This window comes from Salmo salar, chromosome ssa23 (genome assembly GCF_905237065.1).
Source record: "Salmo salar chromosome ssa23, Ssal_v3.1, whole genome shotgun sequence".
NCBI classification, from domain to species: domain Eukaryota; kingdom Metazoa; phylum Chordata; class Actinopteri; order Salmoniformes; family Salmonidae; genus Salmo; species Salmo salar.
The window spans coordinates 21376834-21398897 of NC_059464.1; the positions used below are offsets into that span (position 1 = coordinate 21376834).

Below are 22064 nucleotides of genomic sequence, written 5' to 3' on the forward strand. Positions count from 1 at the left end.
AACGCTAGTTTGCATTGGCTCGCGAAACTACCTCTAACTTCCTTGATACTGAACACGGAGACCTAAAAATGGTATCCACAAGTTCATATGACTCTGGGGAAGTAGACATTGCCAAAATCCCAAAGTATCCTTTTAACCTCTCTGGGATATGTGGGACGCTAGTGTCCCACCTCGACAACAGCCAGTGATATTGCGGGGCGCCAAATTCAAACAACAGAAATCTCATAATTAAAATTCCTCAAATCCCAAAGTATCCTTTTAACCTCTCTGTTAATCCAACCACAGTGTCCGATTTTCAAAAAGGCTTTACGGCAAAAGCAAACCATGCTATTATCTGAGGACAGCACCCCAAACAAACAATCATAATTCAACCCACCAGGCACAACACAAAAGTCAGAAATAACATATATAATGCATGCCTTACCTTTGAGGAGCTTCTTCTGTTGGCACTCCAATATGTCCCATAACATCACAAATGGTCCTTTTGATCAACTAATTACGTCGTTATATATCCAAAATGTCAATTTATTTGGCACGTTTGATCCAGAAAAACATCGGTTCCAACTCACGCCACATGACTACTAAATATCTCATAAGTTACCTGTAATCTTTGTCCAAACATTTCAAACAACTTTAGGTATTTTTTAACGTAAATAATCGCTAAAATTTAAGGCGGGATAAACAGCGTTAAATACCGGAGGAAAACAATGTGGAGCGTGCTTTCTGGTCACGCGCCTCTATCAAACAGTACACTTCCCTCGAGCCTCGTTCTGAACAGGTGTACTTCTTCATTACACAAAGGAAAAGCATCAACCAATTTCTAAAGACTGTTGACATCCAGTGGAAGCGATAGGAACTGCAAGCAACTGCCTAAGAAGTCTTGGTTCCCAAAGAAAACCCATTGAAAAGAGAGTGACCTCAAAAAACATATATATCTATATATTTTTTTTTACATCCAGGTTGGTTTGTCCTCGGGATTTTGCCTGCCAAATAAGTTCTCTTATACTCACAGACATCATTCAAAGAGTTTTAGAAACTTCAGTGTTTTCTATCCAAATCTACCAATTATATGAATATCCTAGCTTCTGGGCCTGAGAAACAGGCAGTTTAATTTGGGCACGCTTTTCATCCGGACGTGAAAATACTGCCCTCTATCCCAAAGAAGTTAACTTCTTATTGATACGTGGGACGGTAGCGTCCCACCTGACCATCATCCGGTGAAATGGCAGAGCGCCAAATTAAATTACTATAAATATTAAACTTTCATGAAATCACTAGTGCAATACATCAAAATAAAGCTTAACTTGTTGTTAATCCAGCCAAGGTGTCAGATTTCAATAGGCTTTATGGTGAAAGGAAACCATGCGATTATCTGAGTACAGCATCCAGCACACAAATGCATAGCAAATCATTTTCAACCAGGGAGTTGCGACACGAAAGTCAGAAATAGCGATATAATATATGCCTTATCTTTGAAGATCTTCTGTTGGCACTCAAATGTCCCGGTTACATTACAAATGGGCCTTTTGGTTTGATAAATTCCTTCTTTATATCCATAAAAACTCAGTTTAGCTGGTGCGCTTCTGTCAATTGATCCACTCGGTTTCCCTCCTTCAAAATGCATACAAAATAAATCCCAAACATTACCAATAAACTTATCCAAACAAGTCAATCAACGTTTATAATCAAACGTTAGGTACCCTAATACGCAAATAAACAATACAATTTAAGACAGAGAATCGTTAGTCTTTACCGGAGATAAACAAAAAGAACGTGCTCTCTCGGCCATGCGCTTGGAAACACTACAGCCAAAATGGGAGCTGCTTAGAAAAACGACAACTTCTCCCTAATTTTTCCAAAAACCAGCCTGAAACTCTTTCTAAAGACTGTTGACATCTAGTGGAAGCCCTAGGAACTGCAATCGGGGACGATGTTGACATCTAGTGGAAGCCCTAGGAACTGCAATCGGGGACGATTTCGCCCTATTATAAAAGTGCCAGGCATTGAAATCAGTGGTATGCTGATTTCTTTTAAAAATTTATATATTTTTTTTTTTTACTTTATTTTTTTAATGGTTTGTCATCGGGGTTTCGCCTACCATTTCAGTTCTGTTATACTCACAGACATTATTTTAACAGTGTTAGAAACTTTAGTGTTTTCTATCCAAATCTACCAATTATATGCATATCCTAGCTTCTGGGTCTGAGAAGCAGGCAGTTTACTTTGGGCACGCTTTTCATCCGGACGTGAAAATACCGCCCGCTATCCCAAAGAAGTTCAAATCCATTAAAGGGATACTTTGGTATTTTGGCAATGAAGCCATTTATCTACTTTCCCAGGGTCTGATTTAACTCATGGATACAATTTTTAGGTCTCTGCATCCAGTATGAAGAAAGTTATAGGTAGTTTCGTGAGCCAATGCTAACTGGTATTAGCGCAATGACCAAGCCTACGGTATCTACTTGCAGTTACCATAGACCTCCAGTCATTGCGTTAACGCTAGTTAACATACGGTCAATCACCGACAGCAATGAACACACTACTCCCTCTCCTTTCTACTGTATTTGTTTTAAATGGCTAAACTATTTCAGTACTGCTCCATCATAAGGCTCCTGAATGCCCAGTGACAATACTGCAGGGCGGGCAGGGTGTGACAATGCAGCTCTTTGTGGAGAGTTTGTTTACAATGCAGAGCCCTGCTTGGTTTTGCATAACTTATGTTGTGAGAGACAGTCATGTGATGGTGAGAGCGACTGAGAAAGAGAAAAGTGGAGAGGTTGCGCTACAAACGGAGGAAAAATATATATTTTGTTAGTGTTCATCTTGTATATCTGTTCTCCCTGAAGTGTTTTGTGAACAAAATGTAGTACTGTGTATGACCACAAATCAGTTGATGTCATGTGGCTCTATTTCAGTCTGCAGCCAGGGTTTAAAAAGAGACACAAACACACAATGGGGTGTGTGTCGCCAACGATGTGTGTGCGTTTCTTTGTGTCTGGTGGCTGTTGCTGGACAAAAACTATGATGTAATCCTATGACTCTTATGGGTGTGTCAGTTTGTTGTTGACCCAAACGGATTAAGTATCTTTCTACCCATCATGCCATGCTCTGTGGGTGAGGGCTGCAGCGTGCCATGTTCTGGGCCCCAGGCAGGTGAAAGGTGAAACCCCCCCCCAATATGGAGTCTCATGTTCAGCAGCATACTCTAGGCTACTCTGTGTTGGTGTGTGTGAAATACTTTTTTATAGGTGGAACATTTTTTTTGTATTTAAAGAAAATAATTTCCTGTTTTTGTTGGAAAAGTGCTGAATGGAGTTTGAATAGTGTTTTAATTTTGGTTTTATGCTGCTCTGGTGTGTCCTCCGCCTCCCTCCAAGTCCCCCCCAACCCCCCGGCTTTTTCAATCCCTCTTTTTCTTCCTCATACTGCAGTCGGGGATGACGCATCAGTATTACTGTGGAGAGAACAGGAAGTGTAGTTTTGATAGGCCAGCAGCGCTGGACCACAGCCAAGGAACACTCGCAGCATTTTGATGACATCACCTCTACCCCCCCCACCTCCCCTCACCCAGCTATTGAAACTAACCCTCTAGAGAGGGAGAGGGAGTGCGTCAGCAAGCATCAGTGAGCGAACAAGAGCTAGTGGAGGGGAGGGGTTGTCCGCAAGCGAATGGAGAGGGAGAGCGCGACGGGGGGAGAATAGCTGACAGTGCTAGCAGTAGCAGGCTTGGACTCGACACAGGAAGAGGAGAGGGAATATTGCTGTGCTCCGACCCGAGACAAGTCTTTTTTTTCTGCGTGCTGCTCCACTTCCCATTCCTCTCTAACACCGGGAGGAAAGTAGTTTTATTTATTTATTTTCCTACGGTATTCATTCACCTCCGTGTTGTCTGTGCTGGGAGCGTGGTGAGGGACTCTGTGGATTGGCTAGCGAGCGGGCGTTTTGGATGGAATGCAGCTCTAAAGATCCTCACACTCTCCTCTCTCCTTGTCTCTCTGGGTGGTTGTACTTTCCACTGAACCCAGCTAACCAACCGTCTGACACTTCCCCATGGGCCTCTCTGCAAACAGCGGCTGACTGGTCTGTTCTGATGTTCACCATGACTCCTATAACCAGCTCCTCTGGAGGGTAGAACTGGGCTCCTGTCTGTTAGGAGGAGAGGTGTGTCTGTGTTTTGGGGGAGAGGAAGTGTGTATTTTTGGGCCAGCGAGGTTGGAGTTTCCAGTCTGTGTTTTGGAGGATAACGTTAACAGGACCGGTCTTTGGTAACAGCCCTCGCTGGCGTCATGCTGAGCCTGCAGGATTCGCTCTTCTTTGAGATCAGTATCAAGTCTCTGCTGAAGTCGTGGAGCGGCAGCTGTGAGTATCCTCATCACAGAGCCCGTCGGAAGCGCACACCCGACGTTTCTGTACCATACCTAGCAAACAACGCGCTCATCCATCTATATCACACACAGCCATTAAGACTGCTTATTCTCTTGGACATTCGCATCAATGGTTTAATCTGAGCAGAAAGGGGGAACGGGGGGGTCTAGGTGGTAGACAGATGGGGGAAATGTTTGGTCCAGCTGTGCCCGGTCTAGTTTGGTCTGTGTGCGGGTAGGAGAGGAGTGAGCGTTCCCATTCTTCCCCCTCTCTCTCTCGTCCTGACCTCTCTACTGGTTGGCTGCTCTTTGTCCCTCGGGACCTGTTGCTCTGATGAGCATCTGCAGATACAGACTCCGATTACAGACGCACACAGACGGGAAGTCCTCTCCCCTGAGTGTCTCCGTGAGGGCGCCAGGTGCTTGTTGTGTGGGTAAATGTGTCTGCACGAGCTCTCTGTCTTTTACTCTGTCGTCTGTCTGTCCGTGTCTCTCTCCCCCTCCATCATCCTCTGGGATGGCTAATGTTTCCTCATTGATCCGTCTTCTCGTTGACTCCCATTATTCGACTGGTATACAGATCACATCGGAGGGCCTGTGCACCATCCTATTGACCTTACCCATGGTCCTCATCTCTACTGGGAAGTTAGTTACAGTAAGGGTCACTACTGAAGCTGTGCTTGTTTGCCTCCCTCAGTGATTCTGTTTCTTTGATTATGAAGAAATCCGCACAGTGAGAATACTGGTCAGGTCACTTTTCTTGAGCAGTGACCCATTAGACTATGACTAAGCCTATTCTGGCTTGGTCTCATTTTAATATCTCTCGTTATATTTCCTCAAGACCTAAGTAGCCCAGTTCTTTTATTTATTTATCATTTTGATAAGCGTTTTTTGATCAAATGATCATCTGTAGTGTGTTCGTTAGCTTTGAGGAACTTCGCAATCCACCCGTACTGAGAGTGTGACTCAATTGCAGAGCCTCCGGAGGCCAAATCAAGCTCTGTGCCGCATCGCCGTGCGCCTCCCAAGTGATGTCACAATGCGGAGGGCTCCGTAAAGCTCTGCGTTGACATGATTTAGTTGACGGGGGGGGGGGTGACGGTACGTCCTGTATCAACACAAACTCACTTCCTTGACAACTTCCTTCACAACAGCTCTGCGAAGCGTAAGAAGCATGCATGCCCTGACTTCTGCGGAGGCCGAATCGCAGTACATCAAATGTTATTGATGTCACACATATTCAGCAGGTGTTATTGCGGTTATAGCGAAATGCTGTGCGGCCAATGGAGACACTGGAGTAACCATAAATCACCTTTAATGTGTTGCAAGCACAGTGAGCGGTGCTTTACTTTCAATTGTCAAACTGCTACTAGAACCCTAATTGTAAACCAGACTAAACGGTAATATGAAACTAACGGTCTGTTATTCAGTCTGTTACAGTAGCTAGCTGGCTCCTCGTAATGGCTCAGTAGAAATGCAAGGTGACCGTTGGGTAAACATGTTGTTTCCTAATGAATGCCCCTTCACCCCTCTGTTCCCCCTCTGTGTTGGCTGCCAACTCTCCATTGGGCCTCTCACTTAGAACAATGACGATTAAGGCTTAGTTTCAGCAACTGTCACTATGCCACCCTGCCAAAACGCTTTTCTCCCGCTCTCTCTCCCGCTTTCCTTCTGTTTCCCCCTATATTTAATGTCCCAGGATTTGCCCTGTCCTCAGTTCAGCCTGTCCTCAGTTCAGCCTGTCCTCAGTTCAGATCCTCTGCAGTCACAAGTCTTCAGCCAAAACACTCATTATAACAAGGTGGCTCTGTGATCATCATGCTCGGCAGTGAACTGACAGGTGTGTAATCACGCCTTAGGCTGCTTGTTACACCAGGGTTATCCACGTCCCCTTTAAACACTGGGAATGCATTTGTTTTACTACATTGCATGCGTGATCTGAGTAATACAGTGTTGTCTCTGAATTGTCTATGGGATTATTTGGACCTAAAGGAGGCCAGTCCAAACGCATTGGAACCTGGACGTGTCCAGACACATTTCTAGAATAGTGCTTCAGTACTACAACAGTGTTCTGTATGTGCAAACACATACACATAGTGTGTGTTCGATTGTCCCTGGTTGTCCTGGGAGCAGAAGTGAGGGCCTTGGGCAGGGCTCTATTTTTAAAGTGACTAGGTGGAGTCGCTCGCTCTAATACTTGTATAATCCCGCTGGGTGCTCTTTTAATTGCAGGTCTCACAGTGGACCTCTGGCACGCTATGCATGATGAGCATGGAGCATATGTGGCCTGGTTCATCTCCACTCAACACAGTAGCTACTAGACTAGCTCTGCCTGGAGGGCTTGTAGTAGCCTGCCTCGAGGACTTTTATCTGCAAGAGTAATCACTATTAGTCTTGTAGATACTTACCATTCGGAGTCCTCTTCTCACCTAGAAAGTCCTCTTCTTGGAAAGATCACAAAGCTCTCTCTGAAGGGCTTGGTCATTTACTTGCCATCACAAGGTCATACTATGCGTTTGCATTGCGATTTGAATGTGAAATGGGGTGTTGGGTGAGTCAGTAGAGTAGTAAATCAGTATAATGACAGGCCAGACAGCAAGTGGAAGCAGCTCACAGGTTTATGGAGTGTTTGTGAACATGTGCAATCGGGTCAGTTGGGAGAGGGAGGGAGGGAGGTGTTGCACGTCACAAATGAGCGAGGCAGAGACTTGGCCAGGGAAAGGAATTGGATGGTTTGCATTTTTTCTTCACTCTGTTGTTGAGTGGAAAAGTACAAACAATGTTGGGTTTCTCATTTCTGTGAGCCAGGCAGTCAGCAGCCCAGCCGGCCCGGGACAGGGGGAGAGGGACGGGGGGAAGGAGTTGGGAAGGGGAAGAGGGTAGCAGAGAGGGAAAGCAGGGGTGAGAGGGGAAGGGTGGGTGGGGGGAGCGAGGAAGGGGAGCGAGGAGGGGGAGGGAGCAAAGAGGTGGAGAGGGAGTGGGGGGAGCGAGGAGGGGGCGGGAGCGAGCAAAGAGAGGGGAGTGGGGGAGGGGCGGGAGCGAGCAAAGAGAGGGAGGTGGGGAGGGAGTGGGGGAGCGAGGAGGGAGGGAGCAAAGAGGGGGAGAGGGAGCAAGTGGGAGGGAGGCGAGGGAGCGGTGGGATGGAGAGGGGTGCGGTAGCGAGGTGAGGGAGAGAGGGAAGGGGGTTAGCAGAGAGGGAAAGAGGGGGAGGGTTGGAGGAGATGGGAGAGGCGGTGAGGTGGAGGGAACGAGGTGAGAGGCGAGGGAATGAGAGGCGAGGGAACGAGGTGAGAGGCGAGGGAATGAGAGGCGAGGGAACGAGGTGAGAGGCGAGGGAACGAGGTGAGAGGCGAGGGAACGAGGTGAGAGGCGAGGTAAGGGAACGAGGAGAGGAGGGAGGGGGGACACTGGAAAAGGGCAGGAGGGTGGGGACTGGAAAAGGGCAAGGGGAGGAGGGAAAGGGAGGCTGAGAGCACAGGCCTGTAGTGAGTTGGCTATGTGACGTCATCAGGGGAGAAAGAGGGTGTTGGTGTGGAGCACAGTAAACAAAGTGGGACTGTTTCAAAGGCTCTCTTTGCTGCAGAACAACATTTGAACTACTCTCAGCTGACACTCCCCAATATTGTACCCTCATTAACCCGAACACTGTCCCTGACTCCCCGAGCTCTTTTACATAAAGCAGCATGACTGTGCTGCTAGGCGGCGATTCTGCTGCGGCTGCTGAACCATTGGAAATGTCCGATTTATGTTAAGTCTGCAAGTAAGGGTGCCACCTCCAGCTCTTTGTGACTGCGGCTGGCTACAGTAACAGTAGACTAACTTGTGTGGCTGCTGATTTAAAAAAAAATAAAAATAAATAAATGGAAGGGCTGTAATGCTCCCCAACACTAATGTATAGGCTAAAGCCACCCAACTCTGAAACGCTAAAGATTCTGTTAGGGCCCATTCATATAACCTATGAGTTAAACTGTGTGTGTCTGTCTGTTTGTTCAGTAGGGTTTGAATGGGGGAGTTGCTGGGTGTGAACATGTTTCCTTCTCTTCTGAAAAACTCATTAATTTTTACTGTGCGCTGGTTTACTCCATACTATTGTTTTGAAGTTTGGGCAACACACCAGTGTTCCCATGGTAATCAGGAAGAAACAGTGAGGCGTTTCCTTGGAGGGAGGTTGGGAGTCAGCTGACCATTGGCCGTCCGTCCCAGAGTCCCCTCTGTCCCAGAGTCCCCTCTGTCCTGGCAGGCAGACTGTGTCCTAGTACAGCAGCAGGGCCCTTCTGTTGGTTGCTGTGTCTATAAATGTCAGAAAAGCTTTTTCCCCTCCGCTTGGGCGGTGCGTATGCAACCACCTTGTGTGTTAAAGGTTGACTGTGTTTGGTAGAAGTAGTCCTGGACTGGTGTGTCTGAATGTATAGTTTGGCAGACAGTAGAGGATTTTGTGCTTGAATAATGTGGTTCCTGCCCCTTGTAGAAGTACACACATGTGTTTTCACCTGTTTCTAGAGAAACCAACAGGCTGGAACAGCACACAGATCAAACGAAGGCTTAACTGACTGACAGACACACACACACACACACACACACGATGGCTATTGGCTATATTTAGTATTTAAATGTGTGCACGTACCAACCAGTGTTTCCATTAGGAAAATATGGCTCGTGACTCAGAAGATTTTAATTTCCTGGACCTATATGCATTGGGTTCATAAACCATTAGGGGTGTCCACATACAGTGCTCAGAATGACAAGGATCACATTTATATTATGGTAATGCATCTTAACAGAACATGCAACTCGTGTAATGAAGCAGCCAATAAAACATTATTTTCAAACATGTGCAAAAATGCTATTTTGTGGGAAAGCACAATTCTAAACAACTCCCCTGATAGCGGTTCCATATGTGACAGAGATCTAAAGATGCAACAACTAGGATGGGTTGCTAATATGACTAGGATTGTGCCTTTGGCGTCTGGGCATTGAAAGACAGTTGATATGCAAACCAATAGAACAGGAGAGAAATGGCATAGTGGTGGATCCAATAGGGAAGTAAATGGAAATACATTTTCCAAAATTATAAAATGACTCCTGTGTATACAGAAATAAATTAAATAATTGAAATACTTCACCAGAAAGAATGACTTAGCCTAGGGTTGCACATTTTGAGGATTATTCAGAGGTTGAAACTTTCCATGGGAATTAACAGAAATTTATGCAAATTAATATTAATATCGTTTAAATGTAGATGCTTTTTTGCATTGGATATATTTACCATATCATATGAAGACAGAAACATAAACATTTGACCTTATAAGTATGCATAATTGCAAATTATTACATTCTAGATATAAACATTTAGTTACGAATTGAGATTTTACGTAAATGAGTTGTCTCTTCACATGGGATGATTTCACTGAACAACAAAAGAAATGGAATATTAAATTATCCATCGCATCTCCCAAAAACGTTTTGAACATCTGTAAAATAATATTCTAGAAACTAAAGCTTTGGTTGTCTTCTCCCTGGACCTCAATGTCCACCTCGTGAACATCAGACTCTGAGGTCTCATCTTCACTGCCACTTTCCAACCTTGTTGAGGATGGCTCGTTGTCAGGCTCAAAAAGCCTCAAATTTGCGTGGATGGCCACCAATTTTTTAAAACCTTGTATTGGTCAGCCTGTTGCGTGCTTTCGTGTGTGTGTTCCCAAACAAGGACCTGAGGCGGCTGATGTTGGTGGGATTTGGAGGATGATAATGGCAAAAGGGGAAAGAGCCTCAGATCCACAGTCCCTTCCACCAGGTGGCAGATGAGATATGTTGGCACGACTGCCATATTGCATCTCCATCCCAAAGCCCTGGCTTGGAAGTGTACTTCACCAGACTACCAAGAACCTTGCCTTCAGCCAGGCCAAGGTGGCGAGACACAGTAGTGATGACACCATAGGCCTTGTTGATCTCTGCACCAGACAGGATACTCTTGTCAGCATACTTGGGGTCCAACATGTACGCTGCATCGTGTATGGGCTTCAGGCAGAAGTCTTCACGCTTTTTGATGCATTTCAGAACTGCAGTTTCCTCTGCATGGAGCAACAGTGAAGTGGGCAGGGCACTACACATTTCTTCTCTTACATCTGCAAGTAGAGTCTGAACATCAGACAGGATGGCATTGTCTCCCTCAATCTGTGCAATGGCTACTGCTATAGGTTTCAGGAGTTTCAGGCTGCTTACCACTCTCTCCCAAAATACATCATCCAGGAGGAAATGGTTCGGTATGTGAAGGGTCATCAAGTTACAGCAGCAATCTACCTCACCAAGCAAAGTGAGAAGAATTAGAGCACCACATTGAAGCATCCCAGCAACACACTTTGTCCCCACAGCTCCATCAAGAGGATCCTCCTGATGGGACTTTCCATATCAGCAGACTGTGATATGGCCATTTCTTGGAGAGACTCCTTCCCCTCCAGGAGACTGTCACACACAATGACAACACCACCCCAACGGGTGTTGCTGGGCAGCTTCAATGTGGTGCTCTAATTCTTCTCACTTTGCTTGGTGAGGTAGATTGCTGCTATAACTTGATGACCCTTCACATACCTAACCATTTCCTTGGCTCTCATCCATTGTTTTCAGTGCCATGATGTCCTTGAGGAGCAGATTTAACGCATGAGCAGCACAGCCAATGAGTGTGATGTGAAGGTAGGACTCCTCCACTTTAGACCAAGCAGCCTTCATGTTGGCAGCATTGTCTGTCACCAGTGCAAATACCTTCTGTGGTCCAGGGTCATTGATGACTGCCTTCAGCTCATCTGCAATGTAGAGACCGGTGTGTCTGTTGTCCCTTGTGTTTATGCGCTTGTAGAATACTGGTTGAGGGGTGGAGATGTAGTTAATTATTCCTTTCCCATGACCATTCGACCACCCATCAACGATGATTGCAATAGTCTGCTTTCTCTATGATTTGCTTGACCTTCACTTGAACTCTGAACTCTGCATCCAGCAAATGAGTAGATAAAGCGTGTCTGGATGGAGGGGTGTATGCTAGGTGAAGAACATTCAGAAATCTCTTAAATACACATTGCCTGTGAGCATCAGAGGTGAACCAGCTCGAGCAAGACATCCATCAGCATTTCTCTGACTATGTTCCTCCATTGAGTCAAAAACAATTCTGATTCCAGGAGGACCATTAGCTGTTGCTGTCATTTTCACCTGGAATAGAAGTAGAGGGACTTTTGTCAGCTTGTTGTGAGCGCTGAGGGAACTTTATATACTTGGCCAGATGATTCTGCATCTTTGTTGCATTCTTCACATATGATTTGGCACAGTATTTGTAAATGTACACAGTTTTTTTTCCTTCTACATTAGCTGCAGTGAAATGTCTCAACACATCAGATAATGCCCGTGGCATTTTCCTGTAAAGATTAGAACAAAATGTGTAAAAAAAAAAAAGAAAAACAGAATTCAATTCCATGTACAGCTAAATAGTGAAGCAGTTTTATATTAAACAACTAATTTTGTAAGATACATGTTTTAAAATGAAACATGTATGGAAACGGGTGAATTAACACTCCTCAGTTAGCAGGCTTAAGCAAGCTAAAACCAACATGGTAGCAAAAACTAACTAGCCGAAATTAACAAGTTAGAAATTATTTAAACACACTTTGCTGTAGGCTACTATTTACTAGTTAGCAAAAAGTCATGTAAAATATTTTCACCCCACCCAGTATTGTAATCAAACTTACCAGAAAGCATGTAGTCCTTGGCTCAGACAGTGTAGTAGTGTGGGCTCAATAGCATCTCATTAGTGTGCAAGATCTTGAGAATCAGCTGTACCTGTGATGGTAGAGTGCACTGCACATGTGATGGAAGAATGCACTGTGCATGCTGAGGGTTGCACTTCCATTTGAATTGGGGATAGTTTAACCAAAATATGCCACAAGACCTAGAACTGCCTTATGTGTATCCCACAAAAAACCTTTCACTGTTATAAGCTGACTTTTTTTTGATGAATTTAAGCAAAGTTTCCCAAATTCCAGGGCTTAACTTCGCATGGAAAATTTCCGGAAACATTCTGTGGTTTATTTTAAATCACAAGCCCGTAGGCCTATGCCAATTTGGGCAGCGCCCTTGGCAATAGGCCTAGCTGATTATTGAGTTGCGTCTGTCCAGTGAAATGCATCTAAAATATGTGTGAAGATAATGTGTCTTGAGTATAATTAATTAAAAATGTTGAGACAAGAAGGGCAGGGGTGTGTGGTGAAGATATAGACGAGTTTCTCTCTAGAGTTTCTCTCAGCTGTCTCCTGCCAATTCTTGCACATTCATTGTTTCATTGTGCGAATGTTTTGCCCTTTTTGATTCATTTCTTTTTTTATTCACCATTTACATATGACACCAGTATTAAATGTACTGTTAATCCCCGTCATTTGGTTGCATACATTTCTGTTAATGCATGTATTAATTAGTCATTTACCATTCTTGGAGTGGAAACGTTGTTTGAGGAGTCCACAACCTGCTACACTTGTGAAACAAGTTTTGGTTTATTTCATAACCATCATTTTAAGAGATTTGTCCATTTGTTGATTGCTAACATTGAGCACTTCAAAGAAAAGACAATGAGAATATCTGGTTTCTCTGGCCTGCTGCATAGAAATGTAGGAAAGTGTTTTATTTTTTTACATCCATTACGAATTATAATACATCCATTACAAATGATAATATATTAACTGTATTTCCTCACATTGAACTCTTTACAACAATCTCCCCCTAGATCACCACCAATCCTCAGTGTGTGAAAGAGCAATGGCAATTATAGGCCTACTGCTGCATTGGCCTATAGGCTGAGATCCATGTGCTCATTTCTCTAGCCGCCAATGAATAACGCATATCAATATGGGAAAGGGTTTGGTAATCTCGCATTAGTTGACTTTAAAAAAAAATCTTTTTTAATTCATATTGTTATGATAAATGAGCATATGTAAATCATAACTGGCACGCAGAACAGTAGAAATGATAGGATACATTGTAAGCCTTCCCAAACTTTAAACTCACACCTATGAAGTCTTTATACAAGCGTTTCACTACACCCGCAATGACATCTGCTAAATAGATCCTAGTGATCAATAAAATTTGAATTATAAAATCATTGCCTCTACATTTCCATGGTCAGATTGTACCTAAAGGCTCCTTTTGTAGCAAGGTACGACATGCCTCATAATATGAAATAAAACATTTTAGGTTTCAAACAATTAAGTATTTTCAAAATGCATACTGCCTCCAGCTCACATTGTAAAGTGGTGGGTGACTCGCTTGATAGCCTGTTGCCTACAATGAAATGGTGAATGGGAGGCGCGCTTCAAATTCCAGTTGAGAAACAAAACTCATTTTAACATTGCATTTAGAATTGTTGCGCAATGACCGGGTTTTAAAAAGCAGTCGTCTCCCTCCCCCCCCCCCTCCAGTGGCAACCAGCTGAGGAGCTGCAGGAGAAATCCAGCTCAAATTAGGCTCTGGATGCTGTGGCGCGTCTGATAGTCATTGTGTATCTTATTTATCCAACAGCTAATGAAAATACACAGGCCAATTTTTTTATTCCACTAAATTATGCACATTTGACCTATAGACCGATAAGTATGACTGTCAAATGTATTTACTTCGACTGGTATTTCCATGAATGAATAAAAAGCATTATTTTGCAATGGGATTTTTTTGGGTTCCCTGTCATTCCCGGCAGGTTTATCGGCCTTTCACTTTTTTTGACTAACGGAAACCCTGGTACCAACCAGCCCTCGCATAAGGGCGCACATTCACACACACTCCTCTCTGTGAGTTTACTTTCCATGCTGACCCCTCTAGGAACGTGTTACAGGAAGCTTGTCTAAATATTGAGCGCTTCTGTGCACAGTTTGTGTGAAGTTTCACTCCAATCTGCTGGGTTCTTTAATATTCATATAACTGTGTTTGTGGAATGGTGCAGGGGGGGGGTGAATCTGCATCTGTGTTAACTTCTCATGCGCTTACACAGTGTACAAAACATTAAGAACAAGAGACCTGACCAGGTGAAAACTATGATCTCTTGTTGATGTCACTTGTTAAATCCACTCCAATCAGTGTAGATGAAGGGGAGGAGACAGGTTAAAGAAGGATTTTTTTAAGTCTTGAGACATGGATTGTGTGTGTCTGCCATTGAGGGTGAATGGGCAAGACAAAAGATTTAAGTGCCTCTGAACAGGGTATGGTAGTAAGTGCCAGGCGCTCTGGTTTGTGTCAAGAACTGCAACGCTGCTGTATTTCACCTCCAACAGTTTCCTGTGTCTATCAAGAATGGTCCACCACCCAAAGAACATCCAGCCAACTTGACACAACTGTGGGAAGCATTGGAGTCAACATGGGCCAGCATCCCTGTGGAAGGCTTTCAACACATTGTAGAGTCCATGTCCTGACAAATTGAGGCTGTTCTGAGTGCAAAAGGGGGGGGCGCACATCTCAATATTAGGAAGGCCTTATTAATGTTTTGTACACTCAGTGTATATTGTTGCTTTTAGTTGGTCAGCTCATTGGGTTTGATTTGGTGTAGTCCAGTGAGGCCTGAGACCAGTGCTACATCCTTTTTACCCAACGTTGAATGTGTGCTGTCCTCGTAGCCTGCAGTTAGTTGGGTGATGGTACATTTTTCTAGTGAAATCAAGCAACCAATAGGTTATAGGCTAATCAAATGTGTAGATGTTTTTTTTTGTCTTCCACTGAGCACCAACTGGCATACTAGCATAGCTCGTCTGTGTGAGTTAGGTTGATATTGAGGTTACTTTTCTCTCTCTCATCTCTCCACTGCTCTCTCTCTGTTTGGATTATAGCTGCCTCCTCACCTCCAGTCATGTGATGGTGTTCAGACTCACTGCCTGCTCTCTCTACGCAGTCTCTCTGACCTGTCCCCTCTCTCCTGTCCCCTCTCTCTCTCTCCCTCCAGCCTCGGCCCCAGTCAACAGTGTGAGTAGACGCTGCGCCCCCTCCGTGGCCCCCCTGTCGTGGGAGAAACGAAACGTCGCCGCCATGTCGAGCATCACCATCGACCCCGAACTCAAGCCCGGGGAGTTTGTCATCAAGAGCCTGTTGGCTGAGTTTGCTGTGCTGGCTGAGAAGAAGATTGAGGTGGTGATGGCTGAACCGCTGGTGAGTTGCTGTGATCTGAGAGCGAGAAACTAAGGCCACATTTTAAAATCAACCCCTAGCCCTGAATCCTAGGCACTTGTCTGAAAGAATTGGATAGGGGAAGCAATAATACACTTTTTATTCATTTTTTTTTAGCCCTTTTGTCCCCAATTTCGTGATATCCAGTTGTAGTTAGTCTTGTCCCATCGCTGCAACTCCCTTACGGACTCGGGAGAGGCGACGGTCAAGAGCCATGCGTCCTCCGAAACACGACCTTGCCAAGCTGCACTGCTTCTTGACACTGCTCGCTTAAACTGGAAGCCAGCCGCACCAATGTGTCGGAGGAAACATCATCCAGCTAGCGACCAAAGTCAGCTTCCAGGTTCCCAGTCCGCCACGAGTCGCTAGAGCGCGATGGGACAAGGAAATCCCGACCGGCCAAACCCTGGGCTGGGCCAATTGTGCGCCGCCTCATGTGTCTCCCGGTCACAGCTGGCTGTGACACAGCCTGGGATCGAACCCGGGTGTGTAGTGACTCCTCAAGCAATGCGGTGCTTTAGACTGCTGCGCCACTCGGGAGGACCATTGAAGCAATATTCTTACCGATATTGCAATGTGCTTTTACCTTTCAGATCTACATAGGCTAGCCACTACAAATAGGGGAACTTTAACTGTTTATTTGGAATTAAGCAAAACTTAAGGCTATTCTCACTAGCCATTAATCAGGCTGTGTCCTTAGTTCCTGCTACAGAGTAGTACTTGGCTAAGGGCCAAAGAGGTTACATGTCATTTTTCTAGTAACTGCTTAATGTTCAGTCTGTAAACAGACACATCCTTAAACTTGGAGGGGTTTATGTGTGCGATTTCTTCCTCTGTGTGTGTGTGTGAACATCTAGAGTGGGAGAAATGAGGCACATTCCAATGTGCTTTCCCAGAATTGGAGCAATAACATTTTTCTAGGAATATTGAGCTTTTTCTACCCGGATATCGAGACTCCGTGGGAGGTGTAATCCCATGCCTTAACTAGGGGCTGGGAGGTGTGTGTGTGTGTGTGTGTGTGTGTGTTGGACACTCAACTATTCTCTCCATGTAGCTCTGTTCTTCTCGCTATTCATTTACCCGAGTGCTTCCCTCGTTCTGCTTCCATCCCCTTCTCTCTCTCTCTCACCCCTTCTTTCTCTCTCTCTCACCCCTTCTTTCTCTCTCTCTCTCTCACCCCTTCTTTCTCTCTCTCTCTCTCACCCCTTCTTTCTCTCTCTCTCACCCCTTCTTTCTCTCTCTCTCACCCCTTCTTTCTCTCTCTCTCACCCCTTCTTTCTCTCTCTCTCACCCCTTCTTTCTCTCTCTCTCTCACCCCTTCTTTCTCTCTCTCTCTCACCCCTTCTTTCTCTCTCGCTCACCCCTTCTTTCTCTCTCGCTCACCCCTTCTTTCTCTCTCTCGCTCACCCCTTCTTTCTCTCTCTCTCTCTCACCCCTTCTTTCTCTCTCTCTCTCACCCCTTCTTTCTCTCTCTCTCTCACCCCTTCTTTCTCTCTCTCTCTCACCCCTTCTTTCTCTCTCTCTCACCCCTTCTTTCTCTCTCTCTCACCCCTTCTTTCTCTCTCGCTCGCCCCTTCTTTCTCTCTCTCGCTCGCCCCTTCTTTCTCTCTCTCGCTCGCCCCTTCTTTCTCTCTCTCGCTCGCCCCTTCTTTCTCTCTCTCTCTCGCTCGCCCCTTCTTTCTCTCTCTCTCTCGCTCGCCCCTTCTTTCTCTCTCTCTCGCTCGCCCCTTCTTTCTCTCTCTCTCTCGCTCGCCCTTTCTCTCTCTCTCTCGCTCGCCCCTTCTCTCTCTCTCTCGCTCGCCCTTTCTCTCTCGCTCGCCCCTTCTTTCTCTCTCTCGCTCTCGCCCCTTCTTTCTCTCTCTCGCTCTCGCCCCTTCTTTCTCTCTCTCGCTCTCGCCCCTTCTTTCTCTCGCTCTCGCCCCTTCTTTCTCTCGCTCTCGCCCCTTCTTTCTCTCTCGCTCGCCCACTTCTTTCGCTCTCGCCCCTTCTTTCTCTCTCTCGCTCTCGCCCCTTCTTTCTCTCTCTCGCTCTCGCCCCTTCTTTCTCTCTCGCTCGCCCCTTCTTTCTCTCTCCTTGGTCCCTGGCTGGTGTGTTTGCCCAGTGGTCAGCTGGTAGATGGACTCCTGACTGACTGTTTACTCAGGGGCTGCTAGGCTGGTAATGACCCCAGGCTGATGGCAGAGCTCGTTCACTGTCAATTGCTATACTCTATATCGGGAGGGGGGTGCGCAAAGTACGGCCCAGGGGCTGTATCCGGCCTGCCGGGCACTTCAATCTGGCACGTGAGACATATTTCTCTCCCCAATTTCGTGGTATCCAATTGTCCCATCGTTGCAACTCCCGTACGGACTCGGGAGAGGCGAAGGTCGAGAGCCATGCGTCCTCCGAAACACGACCCAGCCAAGCCACACTGCTTCTTGACACAATGTCCACTTAACCCGGAAGCCAGCCACACCAATGTGTCGGAGGAAACACCGTACCCCTGGCGACCGTGTCAGCGCGCGTTGTCTCATCTCCTGTTTCAGCTGGCCCCACATCCAGGGGTCTGCTGGTATCCGTGACATAGGGGTCCTATTATGTTAGGAATCCATATTTGTCCTATGTGGACTGACAGCCCTGTTTCTGTCTTTCTCTCCCTCAGGAGAAACTGTTGTCGCGATCCCTCCAAAGAGGGGAAGATGCGCAATTTGATCAGGTGAGTTCTAGCGTGTGTGTGTGTGTGTGTGTGTGTGTGTGTGTGTGTGTGCGTGCACACTGCACATGCATTGTTATATACTCTATCCCTCCCCACCCTCCCATCCATACAGTAGTTAAATTCTCCAGCTCCACCCAATCAATCCCCACTCAGTGCCCCATGCATCCCTCATCTCCAACTGGTGCCTGCAGAACTCTGAACAATGGAGCTGCTGCGGAGTGCTTTGTTCAGCACAACACAAAGTCAATGAGGATATGGCGCTATAGATCCAGCTGCCTCCATTGTGATTGGGAGAGGGGGCATACCGGGAGGGGGAGAGAGTGGGCATACCGGGAGGGGGAGAGAGTGGGCACTGAGGGAGGGAGGGGGAGAGAGTGGGCACTGAGGGAGGGGGAGAGAGTGGGCACTGAGGGAGGGGGAGAGAGTGGGCACTGAGGGAGGGGGAGAGAGGGGGCATACCGGGAGGGGGAGAGAGGGGGCACTGAGGGAGGGGGAGAGAGGGGGCAACCGGGAGGGGGAGAGAGGGGGCATACCGGGAGGGGGAGAGAGTGGGCACTGAGGGAGGGGGAGAGAGGGGGCATACCGGGAGGGGGAGAGAGTGGGCACTGAGGGAAAGCGGGAGCAGAATCGCTGTGTCATCCTCCGCAGTAAATCAGTGTCGGGCGCTGGAGTGTGTCCGCCTGGAGGGCACAGAGAGCAGTTGCATAACTCTCCCTCCCAGCATCCATCATCCAGCACCCTCAGCACACTGCCCCTCACAACATACACTGACATGCACTTCATTCAGGCACACGCCATTCATTGTGCGGAAAGGTACGATTACTCGGCCCAGCCGCATATTGCCTGACTGTGAACACTACACACTTGACATGCATAGGACTATGATTGCTCTGGTGCATGTTGTAGAAGAACTGAGGATAATGTACTGTAAACCACATACATTTCTTCCTAGCATTATGGCTCTATACCCCTACCATTCTGTCTACCAAGATGTTGATAAAAGATCCATAGTATGAGGTTGCAATTCACCTCCATTCATTTAACATATTTGATCTGATGATCAAAGTGCTGAGGAGGTATTTCAACCAGAGCCGGTTTGTTGGTCGGCCCTGACGTAATGTACGGCCACTGCAAGAGCCCTGTGCTGTGGCGGCTGCAGCGCCACCTAGCCGCTCAAAAGGATAGGACCTCACTGTGCTCGACACGTCAGCGAACACCGCACTCACAATCCCAGTCGATATGTCCTGTTCTCTACTGTATGTCACCCAGTAATTAGGTCATCTCCCCGCAATCTCCCTCCACTTCTCTCTTTCTAGATATCCCCCCGCTCCCCTGTATCCCTTTCCCTGCGTCCTCCTTTCTCCTCATCTCAACTTACAGTGGAGCCGTTTCTCTGTGGCGGTAGAATGGGCTGTCTACATAAAATATAGCGCCTCTGTCTGTGTGTAATGATGTGTGTAATATTGGCGATGAAGTTGTTTGTTCCCGTGAAGATGTTTGTATTTGACTTTGTTTTGTACATTCTCATCCTCTGGTAAGCTATAATAACGTGTGTAGACTCTATTGTGAAGCGTCTCTGTGCTCTTCTCACAGTTAATAAGCTCTATGAGCTCCATAGCGGAACACTGTTTGCCCTCCCTGCTGCGCACACTGTTTGACTGGTACCGGCGGCAGAGTGGCACCGAGGATGAGTCCTATGAGTACAGGCCTCGCTCCAGCACCAAGTCCAAAGGGTACGATACTCCTGTTATCTGCTCATCCCTCTCTCCTGTCCTCCCCTCGCTTCCCGCTCCTGAACAATCAACCTGTTTCTGGTAAGTGTGTTTAGTGTTATTCAGTCCGTCATAACCCTCTCTCTCTCTCTCTCCTCTCTCTCTCTCTCCCGCTCTCTCTCTCTCTCTCTCTCTCTCCCGCTCTCTCTCTCTCCCGCTCTCTCTCTCTCCCGCTCTCTCTCTCTCCCGCTCTCTCTCTCTCTCTCCCTCTCTCTCTCTCTCTCTCCCGCTCTCTCTCTCTCCCGCTCTCTCTCTCTCTCTCTCTCTCCCGCTCTCTCTCTCTCCCGCTCTCTCTCTCTCCCGCTCTCTCTCTCTCCCGCTCTCTCTCTCTCCCGCTCTCTCTCTCTCGCTCTCTCTCTCCCGCTCTCTCTCTCTCTCTCTCTCTCTCTCTCTCTCTCTCCCGCTCTCTCTCTCTCCCGCTCTCTCTCTCTCCCGCTCTCTCTCTATCTCTCGATCTCTCGATCTCTCCCTCTCGATCTCTCCCTCTCGATCTCTCTCTCTCGATCTCTCGATCTCTCTCGATCTCTCTCGATCTATCACTCTCCCTCTCGATCTATCACCCTCGCTCCCCATAGGGATGAACAGCATCGGGATAAAGACTACCTATTGGAGCGGAGGGATTTGGCCATAGATTTCATTTTCTGTTTAGTTTCAGTAGAAGTTTTAAAACAGGTAAGTCCTGTTTAACTTTACTTCTGTTTGTTTGTCTGTGCTGTTAGTCCTCTCCCAGCCTCCCGAGTGGCGCAGCGGTCTAAGGCACTGCTTCGCAGCGCTTGAGGCGTCATTACAGACCCGGGTTCGATCCCAGGCTTTATCCCAACCGGCCGTGACCGGGAGTTCCCATTGGGCGGTGCACAATTGGCCTGCGTCGTCCAGGTTAGGGGAGGGTTTGGCCGGGGGGGGGGGCTTTTCTTTGGCTCATCGCGCTCTAACGACTCCTTGTGCCGGGCACCAGCAAGCTGACTTCTGTCGTCAGTTGAGCGGTTTTTCCTCCGACACATTGGTGTAGCTGGCTTCTGGGTTAAGCGGGCGGGTGTTAAGAATTGCGATTTGGCGGGTCATGTTTCGAAGGACACATGACTCGACCTTCGCCTCTCCCTCTCCCGTTGGGGAGTTGCAGTGATGAGACAAGATCACAATTGTAGATCACGAAATTGGGGAGAAAAAGGGGGTATAGAAATAAGTCCTCTCCCTTAGAGTGGTCAATGCAATGTCAGCATACCGAGCTGTCATCCTAAGCTACAGCATCTAGACTGACAGCAGACTAACCAAATCCAAACCACACTCTCTTAGACCATCAACAAGCCCTGACTGAGCATAGAGCTTGGTTGTCCTTGGCTACAACAGGGAGGAGAATGAATGTTAGCAAAGAGAGAGGGAGACAGCATGAAGGGAGTATCAATGTGCCTATTATGACTGGTGATTTAATGTTTACGTCACAGATTCCTCTTCATCCCGTGCCAGACGCTTTAGTACATGAAGTTCTGAACCTGGCATTCAAGCACTTTAAACACAAAGAGGGGTAAGTGTAAACGACACACACACTCACACCACACCTGGGATAACTGTAGTTTTAACGATGCTTTGTGATAAATTCAGGGGAACAAATAGTTACTTAGGAAGTGACTACAGCTATTTGAATACAGATCTGAGAAAGCAAGTACTTTTAAATATTTGAATACTGATCTCAGGAAGTGGTTGCTTTTTTTTCTTTTTGAAAGTATTCGATTGGCTGCCTTCAGCTAATGGCAGGGCTTTATCTGGAACTGTATGTTGAGGATAGAAATGGAATGATTTGTGCAAATACAATCTCCTGTACTATTCCAGTATATCGGACTTTGATCTACAAAATATTTGATACTTTGATCTACAGAATACATTTCTATCGGAAAATTCAGGATATGTCCATTCTCCTGAATGTCCATTGCCCCAGGTTTACATGATCGCGTCAAGCCAATGATATTTTGTAGAGGGAAGAATAAATAAGTTGACGCTCAACTATTGTATGACTCTTTCAACATGCCACTGAAAAGGTTAAAAGCTGCAATTCATTTG

General features: G+C 46.6%; 1 protein-coding gene across 1 annotated transcript in view; it reads left to right on the top strand.

Moving 5' to 3' along the window:
• Positions 1–22064, top strand: part of LOC106584104 (protein furry homolog-like) — a 70384-nt gene that overhangs the window by 7155 nt on the left and 41165 nt on the right. The window contains 5 exon segments of the mRNA XM_014168954.2: positions 15322–15524; positions 18184–18237; positions 19831–19970; positions 20585–20681; positions 21452–21531. Of these exon segments, the coding sequence (XP_014024429.1) occupies positions 15322–15524; positions 18184–18237; positions 19831–19970; positions 20585–20681; positions 21452–21531 (574 nt within the window).